Raw genomic sequence first — 15,470 nt, forward strand, 5'->3', positions numbered from 1 at the left:
GGAAAGGGCCAAATATGGACACGTAGAGTCCCACCCACCCCAGAGCCTCTCAGAGCTAATCAGTGCTTGGGTTCCCCTTTAAGTTAACTACTAATAATAGTAATTAGAAGCTTTTTATTGTAGCAAGCGGATGATTTTGTGACAATCTCCCCAGATGCCGCTGCTCTGCCGCATTAATGGGGATGTTTGCAAATTTTAAACGGGAACTAATTGAATACATTTCACATCCTTTTATCCTAGAGGGAAGCTCATTATAAAGCCCAGGCAGTCTGCTGGCGCAATGCTGCCACCCTGTGGACAAAAGGCAGTGTAGCATCACACTGGACACTGGACCAAGTAAAATTATGTAAAATAAACACATGATGTACCTGCAAATGAATGTTACATACTTACCTCGCTTTCAGTTCCTCTCAGAAACTCACCGTTTTCTTCTTCAAAATGTTCCTTCTAGATGTGACAGGGTTTTGTCAGAACTGAAATATATCAGTTAATGTCTGTTATATATCAGTTGCTGTCAGTTATAACTGAAAGGGCAACTGATGAGCAAGGTAATGCCCATGTTTCCCTATGGCTCAAGTGGAAGATATTACAGTTTAATAGTGTGCTGAACAGGAAGCTGTTATGGGGTAATGGCAATTTTCAAAATGTAGGATGGAGAATTCCATAGATCACATCAGACAAACAGGACGCAGGAGAGGGAAAGAGATTGATGGGCAGACTACACGAGAGGTAAGTATGATATGTGTGTGTGTTTAGTTTGACTTTTAATTTTCAGTTCAGACTTTAAAGAGGAACTGTAGTAAAAATAACATATTTAATAAAATTGCTCACTTTTTTATGTTATTCATTTACATATTTGCCCAGTGTAAAATCTTTCCTCTCCCTGATTTACATTCTGAAATGTATCACTGGTGGCGGCAGGTGATCTGTACGGAATGCTTGTTACTGAGGGCTTGAGCCCACTAACGCAGTTGTGTCCACTTTTCAGCATTTGTAACATTGATGTGTTGCTGAAAAGCGAACACAACTGCGCACAACTGTGTTATTGGGCTCATGCCCTCAGAGTTCTATGCACAGAGGGAGATACTGCTTGCTTGGCAGTTGGAAAATGCTGTTATTTCCCACAATGCAACAAGGTTCACTGTCAGGACCATGGCCATGACATCACACTGTGGGAGGGGTTTCACCATCAGCCATACAGACACCCCTTTATGAATTTTTAGAGACCATTCAAGATTTCTTATAGGAAAGGGAGTAACCGCTACAGACTAGGATGAAGTTAAGTCTTGGGTTAAAGGACACCCGAGGCGAAAATAAACTAATGAAATAAATAATTGCATCTATTTTGTTTTTCCTAAACATGACTTTTTAATATATTCCACAGTTTTATTTTATGTTTAAATCTACTTTTTAAGCTTTAACTGTTTTATTGTTTTTGCTCAAGGACACATTCATTGACGTCTGCCAGAGCTAAAATTTATGAACTATTGACCTTTTAATCTCGTTCCTGCTCTCAGAAGCCTGCTAGGAACGTTTTTTTTTACAGTTGAAATTTCTTATCAGTGAGGGTCACACTGTAGTCACTTCCTGTCTGAGTCAGGACTGAGTGAGCCACTTACATACCTGATATTTAACTCTTTCAGGCAGGGAAAGAAAAAAAGGAACACAGCCTAGTTATCAGTGTGCTTGGCACTGTACAGACCCATGTTTATCTCATCATGTCACATGTCACTTCGGGTATCCTTCTAAAGTTCGAGCTGGTGATTAAGGAAACTTTACGTGGGTGGTTATAAAGTATTTTTATGTATTCCTGACATCATCTGCAGCAGTGTACAGAGTACATAGTCATATCATTGACTATCCTCCGAAAAGCTCACAATCTAATCCTACCATAGTCTATTGTCCTGCCAATATTTGAGCCACCTTTGCCTCGATACACGATAAAAATCAGGTGCCAAGGGAGTTTAGGAGCCCCATATCAGCCAGTGTTAATTGTAGCCATAAATGGAAATTTGGACGCCAGAGGTCACCCATGCAAACTGATCCATGGCGCCCTCTATCTGTAGCCACAGTTGGGGCCTGCTATTTTATTGGGCTTCTCTGGTGCCCACATTTCTGTTTATAACCCCTACTAACATACTAATAAACCTCCCTGGCACCTCTGGTGCCCACATTTCCTGTTTTTCCTCCAGACGCTGTCAGTCTGTTGTTTTTTTTGTGGATTTTCGGGGTCTTCTGATTGCACCGTTTCTACCATTTACCTCCTTAGCGATATGAATCTTCCCAGATTTTAGCTTCTAAAACCGATACAATGTTTTCTCTGTAAAGAATCAGACCGCTAAGAATAGACAGCCAGAGAACCCCCCGCAGTTTAGGTATTCAGATAGTGACCCCCGAGTGTAGGTAGCCAGAGTGTTCCCCCCCCATTATGGGTAGCTAGAGAGCGCCCACTCCCCCAGTATAGATCACCAGAGAGGACCTCAAAGTATAGGTAGGTATCCCCCATCATTGGTAGCCACCGAGGTCCCCCCGATAGCCAGAAAGTGTTCCGCCCCCTCAGTGTTGTTACTTTTAGAGTGCCCCACTCTCCCCTGTTTAGTATGAGGTCACCAGAGCCCCACCCACATCCCCAATGCAGAGTGTGCAGCAGAGTCAATAACTCACCTCCTCGATATCCGACCACATGCTGCAAGTCTTCCTCCTGTGCTCCGGGTGGCGCTCATGTGACAGACGGCAATCTCGGCATAGTGACGGGGCCCCGGGAAGACACAGGACAAGATGGGCTGCTGCAGCTGGATCCTGGGAGCTGAGTGGTCTCAGAGCTCCACTGCGCACACTGCATCTGGCCCTCCTAACGGTATCCACGAGTGTGGCTCTAGGTTACCGCTAACTGCTGCTAAAAGTAACCCCCGAGCTACACTCAGGAATACCGCCAAGGGGGTTAAGGGCAAGTACAGTAACACTAAGGAACAGCTCTCCTGCAGCAGCGACACCCATGCTAACCTAGAAATAAAAAACACATATATAAGTAGATAAATACTACTTCTACTTGCATAACAGATGTATTGTACTATCCATGTACTGATTCCTGTGGATTTTATAAATGAAAAGCAGAAAATCCTACTCTAGGCAATGGCCATCTTGCCAAGCTAATGCTGACATCATATCCTCCCTGACTCTTGTCCCCCCCCCCCCCCCCCCTCCCTTCTCTTGCTCATTGTGTATTCATTAGCTGCCCTCCTCCCAGAGTCTTCAGACACTCCCACTGAGGTGTATACTAGAAACTACACTGTTTTATCCTCCAATCGCTGAGTCACCTCAGCCTTGCTTGTAAACACAAGTAATCAGAGGGTGTTTCTGTTAAGCAGCTAGGCAGGGAAATAAATGGAAGAGGAGGAATATATTATAGATAAAAAGAACTCTCAGCATGCAACTCTTTGACACTGTTTGGCACTAGGGCCAGTGCTCCTAAAGTGTGATAACTCCAAACCATAACAGCAGAAAACGTTTTGCAAGTTTTGAATGCAGGATTTGCATTTTTATCACTTAATACACTCAGACCAGTTGCTGTTGAAATTTGATTTTTATGGTGACAATGCCGCTTTAAAACAAAGTAGGAGCGGTATGCACGCTATACACGGTATGTACTGTGTAGCGTGCCTTCCTTAGTTAGGCGCACTATTTACATAGCAACTTGCGCTTCTTTAAATGCCGGGTGTTGTGAAGTATCGTGACCTTGATATTTCACTAGCATGGCCCTTACTAGGTTAACGTTGTAGGGGTCGATATACTTCACAGCACCCGCCATTTAACCCTTTCCCTATCAGTCGATTTGTCCTACATGCAAACATCTACTGCCCAGCAGCTTCTAGACATTTTGCACTCTTAAAGAGAACCCGAGGTGGTTCTTGGGGGGGGGGGGGGGGGGGGGCAGATGGGAGACAGAGGCAGGTTATCTGCCTGACATGCCTCTATGTGTCCACACACCGCCGCTCTCGGCCCCCCACAGCCGCGCTATAGCCCCCCGAGATTGGCGCCATCTTGGAAGTAAACACAGGGGAGAGGAACTCCCTGTTCAAAACGTCAGCCAAGGCCGTTCCTGCAGGGTTTCCAGAGTTGCCACCGGGCAGCTCTCTCTCCCTGGCCGCGCCCCCTGTCATTCCCCCGCCTCCCTGCATGCTGTGAGAGACACGCAGTCTCTCGTCACGGAAGTGAAAGTGGGCCAGTGCGGCCCACAGGAGCGACGTTTTTTGCGGCTACCTGGTCCGCTCAGCCTCCCGAATCATGTAGCCTACTTTTTTCTTTATTTTTTTTAATTTTATGAGCCCACCTTGTGCTCTCTTTAAGTTTATTTTTAGGATATTTACATGAAATAGGACATATTATATATTGTTTTTTTTCCGTAATGAATTGGGCTTGAACACTGAAACAAAATGTTGTACTTTCTCTGGAGATGTAACAAAAATTTTGAGTGAAATCAGTTAAAAAAGTGAAATAAAAAAATAACTTTTCTATTGGTTTTTTTTTTTTTTTTTTTTTTTTTTTAAAGGAGAATTATTTTTACTGACAAAAAGTGTTACTGTCACTAGCCTTGAATAGGTGCAGCCAGTATAGGTAGCCTTGAATAGGTGCAGCCAGTATAGGTAGCCTGGAATAGGTGCAGCCAGTATAGGTAGCCTGGAAAAGGTGCAGCCAGTATAGGTAGCCTGGAATAGGTGCAGCCAGTATAGGTAGCCTGGAATAGGTGCAGCCAGTATAGGTAGCCTGGAATAGGTGCAGCCAGTATAGGTAGCCAGATATAGGTGCAGCCAGTATAGTTAGCTAGGTATAGGTGCCCCAATATAGGTAGCCAGGTATAGGTACAGCCAGTATAGGTAGCCATGTATAGTTGCTTCCAGTACAGGAAGACAGATATAGGTGCAGCCAGTATAGTTAGCCAGGAATATGTGCCCCAGTATAGGTAGCAGGTATGGGTGCCCCAATATAGGTAGTAGGTATAGGAGCCCCCCGTATAGGTAGCCTGGAATAGGTGCAGCCAGTATAGGTAGCCTGGAATAGGTGCAGCCAGTATAGGTAGCCAGATATAGGTGCAGCCAGTATAGTTAGCTAGGTATAGGTGCCCCAATATAGGTAGCCAGGTATAGGTACAGCCAGTATAGGTAGCCATGTATAGTTGCTTCCAGTACAGGAAGACAGATATAGGTGCAGCCAGTATAGTTAGCCAGGAATATGTGCCCCAGTATAGGTAGCAGGTATGGGTGCCCCAATATAGGTAGTAGGTATAGGAGCCCCCAGTATAGGTAGCCTGGAATAGGTGCAGCCAGTATAGGTAGCCTGGAATAGGTGCAGCCAGTATAGGTAGCCTGGAATAGGTGCAGCCAGTATAGGTAGCCTTGAATAGGTGCAGCCAGTATAGGTAGCCTGGAATAGGTGCAGCCAGTATAGGTAGCCTTGAATAGGTGCAGCCAGTATAGGTAGCCTTGAATAGGTGCAGCCAGTATAGGTAGCCTTGAATAGGTGCAGCCAGTATAGGTAGCCTGGAATAGGTGCAGCCAGTATAGGTAGCCTGGAATAGGTGCAGCCAGTATAGGTAGCCTGGAATAGGTGCAGCCAGTATTGGTAGCCTGGAATAGGTGCCGCCAGTACAGGTAGCCAGATATAGGTGCAGCCAGTATAGTTAGCTAGGTATAGGTGCCCCAATATAGGTAGCCAGGTATAGGTACAGCCAGTATAGGTAGCCATGTATAGTTGCTTCCAGTACAGGAAGACAGATATAGGTGCAGCCAGTATAGTTAGCCAGGAATATGTGCCCCAGTATAGGTAGCAGGTATGGGTGCCCCAATATAGGTAGTAGGTATAGGAGCCCCCAGTATAGGTAGCAGGTATCAGTGACACACACACACACACACACACACACACACTCTCTCTCTCTCTCTCTCTCTCTCTCTCTCTCTCTCTCTCCGGCATACTGCTCCTGAGTTGTTTTTAAAGAGACCCCGTTCTGAAAAAAACCTCCCCTGTGGGGTACTTACCTCAGGAGGGGGAAGCTCAGGGCCGGCCCGCTCATGAGGCGGGGTGAAACATTTGCCTCAGGCGGCAAATCTGGGGGGGAGGCACCCGCCTCTCCATGGACGCTGGGGCCGCCCGCCGAGCTGGAGGGGTAGCGGGCAGAAAGGGGGTATTGGGCCTAGCGGCGGGGAGGGGGGTCGGACCCCCCCCTCCCTCGCCTGGGTCCCCCGATCTGCGCTCCTCCTCCAGCGTAAAGTACCAGCCAGCGTGCATATGACGAAGAGGCAACGGGCGGGGGAATCACTCACCTCTTCCGCGTTCCATCGCGTGCTCCACTGACGTCACTTCCGGCAACGCCGCCCACTGTATTGTAAGTGGACGGCCTTGCAGGAAGTGACGTCAGTGGAGCGCACGATGGAACGCGGAAAAGGTGAGTGATTCCTCCGCCCGTTGCCTCTTCAACATATGCGCGCTGGCTGGTACTTTACGCTGGAGGAGGAGCGCAGATCGGGGGACCCAGGCGAGGCAGGGGGGGGGGTCCGACCCCCCTCCCCGCCGCTAGGCCCAATACCCCCTTTCTGCCAGCTACCCCTCCAGCTCGGCACCCCCCCCCCCCTCCCGGCTGGGGGGGGGGGGCGCGCGATTTTTTTCTAATTTTGCCTCAGGCGGCAAAAAGTCTAGGGCCGGCCCTGGGGAAGCCTAAGGGCCCTTTTACACTTAATCAGTTGCTCTCAGTTAAAACGGAAAGAAAACTGATTTTCAAAGTAATGCCCATGTTTTCCTATGGCACATTTCACACTTAACGCGTTTTAACTGAAATATTCTTCCCAATGCACTGCTATGGGAAAAACGCGTACCAACGCACACTAACGCATACCGACTGATTAAGTGTAAAAGGGCCTCCTTTGCTGTAGCTGCAGGCAATCCAGCGCTGGCTCCCCCGAAGCCTCCCGCAATCCTGGCTCGACAAGCCTGACAAGCTAGATTTATTTACCTTCCTGGCTCCAGTGGGGGCGCTGTTGCAGCTCTCAGCGTGGAAATAGCCGATCTCCGTCGGGTCCGCTCTACTACGCAGACAACGTGTGCCAACGCAGTATAGCGGACTGACAGCGATTGTCTATTTCCGCCTATCTCCGAGCGGAGATCAGATACTGCGCCTGCGCTGAAGCCGGGAAGGTAAATATTTACATCCCCGCTGTTCGGAGGGGCACAACGAGACCGCCGTGGGACACAGGAGGTCGGGGGAAGCCTCGATAGGATCCGGAGGCTTCCCCCACCCGAGATGAGTACCCCCCGGGTGAACTTTGTCTCGTTACAGGTTTTCTTTACCAGCGCTGCAGCAGCGTGATTTTAGGATACTGATCTGTCTGCGGAACACTCACAGCAGGTAGAACGATCCACTCTTCTTACCCATTCTTTGCAGGGTGAACTCAGCTTATTCTCTTAAGAAATAAGCTTTGTAGAGAAGTCACAGGTCTGACCCGGAGTTTGTCGTTATCTCGGGTAAAGAGAAATCTTCTCCGCTCAATTACAGCCTAAGCGCTCCCTCTCCATTAGCCCCGCGGGGAGTGGAACCTTGCCTCACTAGCAATAGGCAATTAAGCTGTTGATGCCTCCTGATAATGGGGGTCAATAAGTAATTGGCATATTAACACCTGTAAATTTCTATCTCTGCACATCCCCGGAAGCGTGACTGATTAGTAATTACATCGCCGGCGCTAATAAGATCCCAGCCGTCAGCGGCAGATCGTTACATTCTGTAGGCTAGAAACCTGCAGTGAGGGGAATACGGAGGCTGCCATAATCATTCTCTAATAAACAGCTTCTGTGCTGATGCCCCGCCTCTAATACTATAAGCCACTCCCCCCAAAATGAGCATGCAGATCAGATGCCGTGACATTGTGGGTGACATCATATGCTCACTCCAACCTGAATGGTCGCAAATACCTGTTTTAAGAAGGCAAAATACCATTTTGCCAGGTATTTTAGTAAGAGGGCTTATTGGTCCTTTATTGTCCCTTACACACTCCTGGGAGTTCTGGTTCACCATGAGTTTGCTGTAACTCTTTTTAAAGGGAACCTTAACTGAGAGGGATATGGATGTTTCCAGTACAAGTTGCCTGGCTGTCCTGCTGATCTTTGGCTGTAGTAGTGGCTGAATCACACACCTGAAACAAGCATGCAGCTAATCCAGTCTGGCTTCAGTCAGAGCACCCGATCTGCATGCTTGTTGAGGGGCTGTGGCTAAACGTATTAGAAACACAGGATCAGCAGGAGAGTCAGGCAACTGGTATTATTTTAAAAGGAAAAACTACTACGCAGGTGCAGAACGCATTAGGCGATATGAACAAGGCGGGAGCGCATGCGCAGTTGACCTCGGACCAAAGGACTTTCCCGGAGCAAATTGCAGAAGAACGGGGAATTGGGAGAGAACGGCGGCGAGGGAACGATCAGGCCGGAGGAAGCCCCAGGTATGTGCACATTTTTTTTAAGAGGCCCCCTTCTCAGGGTTACTTTACAAGTGACACTGAAGCAAAATGATATAATTGTATGTGTAGTGCGGATAATGAATAAACCCTTAGTAGGAAAGAAAATAAGTCTCATAATTTTATTTTCAGTTATATAGTTTTTTTTCATAACATTGCATCATTCTCTAGTATTTGCAGTTTACACACTACACTCAGCATTTTAAATTATTTCACAGAGCAGGCTAATGACCTTTTGAACTTTCCTCTGCAGAAAAAAGCAATACAGTGACAGACACTTGAGATAATAAGCTTTAGAAGACAGAGCTCACTGCGACTTTGAAAGTCATAGAGATCAGTTGCTCTTTTGCATAGATAACTGGTGTTTCTTAACTCTTCCTGTACTGGAAACAATATTCTACTCATATCTCTGCTGCTGATGGTTTATTTCTTAGCTGTTGTGCTACACATACGAATCTTTATCTTATAAGTTTATTTTCACTTCAGATTCCCTTTAAGGTCCAGTAAAACCCCAAAATTCAAGTATGCTTGTCATACTGCAGAGCCGCTGGCTTCCTGCCTCCTGTAGGTTCAGCCGGTGAGTGGGTGAGTCAGAAGTAACCGTGTGACTCCCGAAGAATAGAGAGAAGGCTACTACTTCCAGCATTACAGCAGAAAACATGTGGCTGAAGGTGGTGGCAAAGGGTGATGACAGAGGGACGGACAAGGGTGGAGCATAAAGATAGTTTGCACATTTGTTTCTTTAGCTGTACAACCCCCCCCCCCCCCCCCCCCATTCAATGGATAACTCAGATTTAGTTTGACATTTATCCTTTAAAGGAATACTGTAGGGGGGTCGGGGGGAAATGAGGTGAACTTACCCGGGGCATCTAATGGTCCCCCGCAGACATCCTGTGCCCGTGCAGCCGCTCACCGATGCTCCGGCCCCGCCTCCGGTTCACTTCTGGAATTTACGACTTTAAAGTCTGAAAACCACTGCGCCTGCATTGCCGTGTCCTCGCTCCCGCTGATGTCACCAGGAGCGTACTGCAGAGGCCCAGTATGGTCTGTGCCTGCGCCATACGCTCCTGGTGACATCAGCGGGAGCGAGGACATGACAACACAGGCGCAGTGGTTTTCAGACTTTAAAGTCTGAAATTCCAGAAGTCAACCGGAGGCGGGGCCGGAGCATCGGTGAGTGGCTGCGTGGGTACAGGATGTCTGCGGGGGACCATTAGATGCCCCGGGTAAGTTCAACTCATTTTCCCCGACCCCCCTACAGTATTCCTTTAAGACTCATTGTTTCATATTGTATCTATTTTACAGTGTTGTGTAATATGTTAGTGCTCTTTAAACAAAGTGTATTAATAATAATAATAATAATATGACTAGTAAACACCGCTAAAGCGCTCTGCAGTCTCGTTCTCTCTAACCATTCTGTCTGTTCTCTGTGTCTGCAGAAGCCGACCTGGTGATCAGCGAGGTGATGTGGTGGGACCACGGCGTCTATTTCTGCACAGTGGAGGCGACGGGGGATACAGCCGGGGACCCCGATAAAGAAATTAAGCTCATTGTGCTGCGTAAGTTATAGCAAAACCCTCCGAGCCTGAACTCTGCATGTTTCTATTTTTTTAATGAAAAGGGTTTTTTTTATCTTCTTTAGGGATGGTCTCAATTGCCCAATTCCGAATCCGCCAAAATTTTGCCTTGAATTCCAAATGTAGTTTTTGCATTGCAAAATTTAAAATAATGGTGATTACGGTATTTTCTTGCATTAAAGTGGACCTGAACTCTTCCATAAGAAAGAATGAAAGCAGAGAGGAATGCACCCTGTATGTATTTAGAGAGTTTAGCCTGTCTGATTCCCCTTTATCTGTGCCTTACCAGAAGCTGTAATTTGATCTCGAGTGAGGTCAGCAGGGAACCAGAGGGAAATAAAAACCTTTATGAAGTTTCAAAACCTCACTCTGACTACTGGAAGCTAGTATGTTCTTACGAAGAAAGAAAAAATAAGTTATGGCCAGAATTACACTTTAACAAAGCCGTAATGTATTCCTGACAGTTTAATGGCCGTCTGTAAGGGCCATGGCACTCTAGAGCGTTTTTAGCCTCATTTCGGAGTCCCCGCTGATCCTGAAACGCTGGGCTTAATGACGGTTAATGAAGGTGAGGCCACAGGGGCGATTGTGATTTGCGGGACCCTCAGAGCATTTTCAGAGCGATTTAATGGGGGAAAGCAGGGCTCCGAATCACTTTCCTCTAAATTGCTCTGAAAATCAGATTGCAAAATCGCTTTCAGCCTTTTGCGTGCGATCAACAAACACACATGGGCGCCCGCCACCCGGGCTAATAAGTGATGGTAGAAAATAAGGAAATGCTGAAGATAATGGACAACTGAAATAAGAGCGATATGGAAGCTGCCGTGTTTATTTCCTTTTCAGCAATACCAGTTGCCTGGCTGTCCTGCTGATCCTCTGCCTCTAATACCTTTAGCCGTAGCCCCTGAACAAGCATGCAGCAGATCAGGTGTTTTTGACATTATTGTCAGGTCTGCGCCTGCGCAGTGCACCATGGACAACGTGGCCATGGTTGACAGCGGTGCATCATGCAGGCGCAGTAAGGACGACCTTGAGGTCATCCTCTGCACCGTGCGGGGAGCCAGAACGGCGGCGGAAAGCAGGAGCGGTCAGCGTGGGACAGTCGGCTGCAAGGGGCTGGAGAAAGCCCCAGGTGAGTAAGGCTGATTTTTTTTTATTTTTTCCTGATGATTCCTTTAAGAGAAAAAGTTAATGGAATAGGGTGCTTAACCTATTTTGGTTCCTGGACGTAGAAACTACGTCCAGGAACCATGCGCGCTCGTGTTACGCTTAGAGTGACGTCATGTAAACAAACTCATGGCCGCCATCTTGTGGCCAAAAAGTAAAACTACAACAAAAAGTAAAAAAAATTAAAATCAACACACAATTACATTAAAAAAACTATGGTTTACATCCCACCCTCCCAAAAATACCCAAATAAAATGTTTAATATAAAAAAAAATAAAAAATAAAACGTAAATATTCACCTAAGGGTCTAAACTTTTTAAATATCAATGTAAAGATGAAATATTTCTATATATTTTTTATTTTAAACTTGTAAATAGTGATAGATGCAAAACGGAAAACATGCACCTTTATTTCCAAATAAAATATTGTCGCCATACATTGTGATAGGGACATAATTTTAACGGTGTAATAACCGGGACATATGGGCAAATACAATACGTGAGTTTTAATTATGGGGGCATGTATTATTTTAAGCGAGGAGAACGCCAGCGCATACCACTAAGGCTGCATCTGAAATGACCACCAGCTCAGTGTGTAGCACCTATATAGACTTTCTACACACTTCGCATTCAATTCAGATGCAAACTGTCAGGTTAGCTGCTCCCAGCCCCTCCTCCTGAGTTTCCTGTTTGCATGATAAGTAGTAGCAGATTTGCATATGATTTGCATCTGAATTGAATGCGAAGTGTGTAGAAAGTCTATATAGGTGCTACACACTGAGCTGGTGGTCATTTCAGATGCAGCCTTAGTGGTATGCGCTGGCGTTCTCCTCGCTGTATTACCAAATGTAAGTTACACATTTTTTTCTGCTTAGCTGCTCCCGAGGTTTTAAATTTAGGTTAGGTCACTTGCCCGGAGGTCTGCCTCACCGTGGCGCAAGTGTCTAGTATAATATACTTTGCATGCAATCCGTATTGCAAGCTAAAGTACCTCCTAGTTTAATAAATGTTAGCACTTGTCTTGGATGCAGGGCATGCATTTTTCAGTCTGGCAGAGGCGGTGTATGCCTATGCGATTAACCATTCAATTGCAGCATGTGTTTAGGGATGCGCAGCCTTTCCCCCCACCTTTCCTTAACTATGTATTATTTTAAAACTATAATGGCTGAAAACTGAGAAATAATGAATTTTTTCAGTTTTTTCTTATTCTTCCTGTTAAAATGCATTTACAGTAAAGTGGCTCTTAGCAAAATGTACCACCCAAAGAAAGCCTAATTGGTGGCGGAAAAAACAAGATATAGATCAGTTCATTGTGATAAGTAGTGATAAAGTTATAGGCTAATCAATGGGAGGTGAACATTGCTCAAGTGAAAACGACGGAACGCGAATGGGTTAATACTTGGTTTTTATAGAAAACACAGTCATGTAGATTTTTTTGTCCCTGGTGTAACATTTTATCTCTTCCTCCTGCACAGACTGGCTGACCGTACTTTTCATCGTGATGGGGGGATTACTTCTGCTCATGTTCGTAGGGATCTGCTGCTGCCAGTGCTGCCCCCAGTGCTGCTGCTGCTATGTCCGCTGCCCCTGCTGCCCGGAAAAGTGCTGCTGTCCGGAGGAAGGTAAGTCTCTGTCTCCTATAAAGCAAATCTGACTGCAGGCTGTACAGTGAGGAAGAGCTACTGACTGTGGTGCCTCTGAGGGTGGTCATGTGATCAACTGACTGTGGCGCCTCTGAGGAGAGTCATGTGATCAGTTGACTGCAGGGCCTCTGAGGAGAGTCCCATGATCAGCTGACTGCGGTGCCTCTGAGGAGAGTCATGTGATCAGTTGACTGCAGGGCCTCTGAGGAGAGTCACATGATCAGCTGACTGCGGTGCCTCTGAGGAGAGTCACATGATCAGCTGACTGCGGTGCCTCCGAGGAGAGTCATATGATCAGCTGAGTGGTCAGTGGAATAACAGATGGAGAAAAGGGGGCAGGGCATGTACCACTGAGAGAACCTGAAGCAAAAGGTGTAAAGAGGCTGCCATATTTTACTTCCTTTTAAACAATACTGGTGCCTGGCTGTCATATTTATCATTCTAACATCAGTAGTTTGGTTTTTTGTTGTCAGAAACACCTGATCTGCATACTACTTCAAGGTCTATGGCTGAATGTACTGGAGGCAGAGAATCAGCAACTGGTATTGTTTAAAAGGAAATATATATGTCAGCCAAATGATGTCATAAGTTGGCAACACTTCTGGATCGGAGGAGTGCCTCCCTGGCCACACCCATGAGCTCCACTGACCTATATTCTTGTAGCAGCCACGACCCTATACATCATCAGTGACTTGGCAGTCATACCTTGCTGTGATCACGTAGAACAGTTTTTTCCGACATCATTAGCATGTTTAGGCACGCGTTCCACTGCATAGGCCAAAAGCCATTTCCCGGAGTCTATGGATGCAGCTTACGGAGATCCTTACTCCATTCTCTAATAGTCTCTATATACTTCTTGCGGCATCCCCTGCTTTTCTTATTAGGGAGCTTTTCTGTGACTATACACAACAATCCAAGCCTACATCTGAGAATTCCCTAAGCTGGGATTTTTGCTCCTGAAGAAGTGAACAATATTATATTTTTGGTTCACGAAACGCATATCACTTGTCTAGTATTTGTCTCTCCAAATCATGTGCGTAGAAATGGTGTAATGGAAAAAGTACCCCCTGCCCCTTTCGTCCAGAATATTGTGGAATGAAACTATTTCTTGGTATGTGTGTACAACAAATAATGTTGTTGGCAAATGTGTGATATTTCAGCTTGTTTTTTTTAAAGGGAACCTGAAGTGAGAGTGATATGGCGGCTACCATGTTTATTTCCTTTTATACAATACAAGTTGCCTGGTTGTCCTGCTGATTCTCTGCCTCTAATACTTATACCTATAGACCCTGAACAAGCATGCAGATCAGGTGTTCTGACTGAAGTCTGACTGGATAAGCCACATGCTTGTTTCAGGTGTTTGATTCAGACACTACTGCAGCCTATGAGATTAGCAGGATAGCCAGGCAACTGGTATTTAAAAGTAAATAAATATGGCAGCCACCATATCCCTCTCACTTCCGGTGTCCTTTAACTTGTCTTTTGTTAAATTTAACCTCCTTAGCAGTAACCATGAGCTACACTCGGGGTGGAAAGCAGCAGCTCAGAGCGGTTAACTCGAGCTACACTGGTGGTAGCCGCCGGGAGGCCCATGCAGAGTATTGCGCACAGCGGGCATCCTCACTCACCTCCCGGACAATCCAGATGCTGGCTGCCATTCCTCTTCCTGTCCACGGAGGCTCTGCATTCCCCTGGTGAGATCGCCGACTGTTGTCATGATGACAGCCGGCACTCTCACTACAGGGTTACAGCACCACCCGGGAAACGGAGGGAGAACTGCAGCCCTGGATCCCAGGGAGGTGGGTAAGTGTAGAGGCTGCTTCAGGCTCTTTCGTGGTATGCTTAGGGTCTAAAAGCACAAGAAAATTTTTTATCACTTTTAGACCCTAAAATCAGGAATCATACTGCCAGGGAGGTTAATAAATTGAAGTTTATTTTGTAAGAAAAAAAAAAAATGACCTATCTCATGAGTCTGCAACAATTAAAAGTTGCACTTACTTGATGTATGCGAAAATGCGCATAAGGACCATTGCCTTCAGCTGTGTCTGCCGCCTCCTGCAGTACTGTGGTCCCCGATGTCAGCGAATCAAGGCTCCAGCAGCAGACTTACATGTGGCAGGAACGTTGCTACGTGTTTCGCTATACCATGCCTTCATCGGGGAAGACCAGACCCCCGAAAATGCATAGCAACATCACTAGCACATGGTAGTCCTCTGCTTGAGCCTTGTCCCTCTTTGGGGCTATATAATTGCTTCCTCCCATTTATGGTGCATTCGGAATGTTATTTTTATGAAATGTCGATTTCTCTTTCAAAGACTAGTATGATTAAATCCAACATGTTTGTCTTTAAAGAGGTTTTAGACTGAGGACGAGCATGATGCGGAGTCCTGTCTGTGCTAATAAACCTTGTTTCCCTGCAGCGATCGCACGCCACCGCTACATGAAGCAGGTGCAAGGCCTGGTGCCCTGGATGATGGAGAAACAGTACTATGCCGGGGCCGACCGCAACTCGCAACACTCCTCTTACCAGCTGAACCCCTTACTGCAGAGAGGTGAGGACACGGGTGGGCGGGGCTGAGAGTGTCAAGG

At 46.4% G+C, this 15,470-nt stretch overlaps 1 protein-coding gene across 1 annotated transcript in view; it reads left to right on the top strand.

Moving 5' to 3' along the window:
* ILDR1 (immunoglobulin like domain containing receptor 1) overlaps positions 1–15,470 on the top strand; it is an 86,167-nt gene that overhangs the window by 58,591 nt on the left and 12,106 nt on the right. Inside the window, exons 4-6 of the mRNA XM_068266226.1 lie at positions 9,935–10,054; positions 12,714–12,860; positions 15,302–15,433. Of these exons, the coding sequence (XP_068122327.1) occupies positions 9,935–10,054; positions 12,714–12,860; positions 15,302–15,433 (399 nt within the window). The remainder of the gene's footprint in view (positions 1–9,934; positions 10,055–12,713; positions 12,861–15,301; positions 15,434–15,470) is intronic.

This window comes from Hyperolius riggenbachi, chromosome 2 (genome assembly GCF_040937935.1).
Source record: "Hyperolius riggenbachi isolate aHypRig1 chromosome 2, aHypRig1.pri, whole genome shotgun sequence".
Lineage (NCBI taxonomy): Eukaryota > Metazoa > Chordata > Amphibia > Anura > Hyperoliidae > Hyperolius > Hyperolius riggenbachi.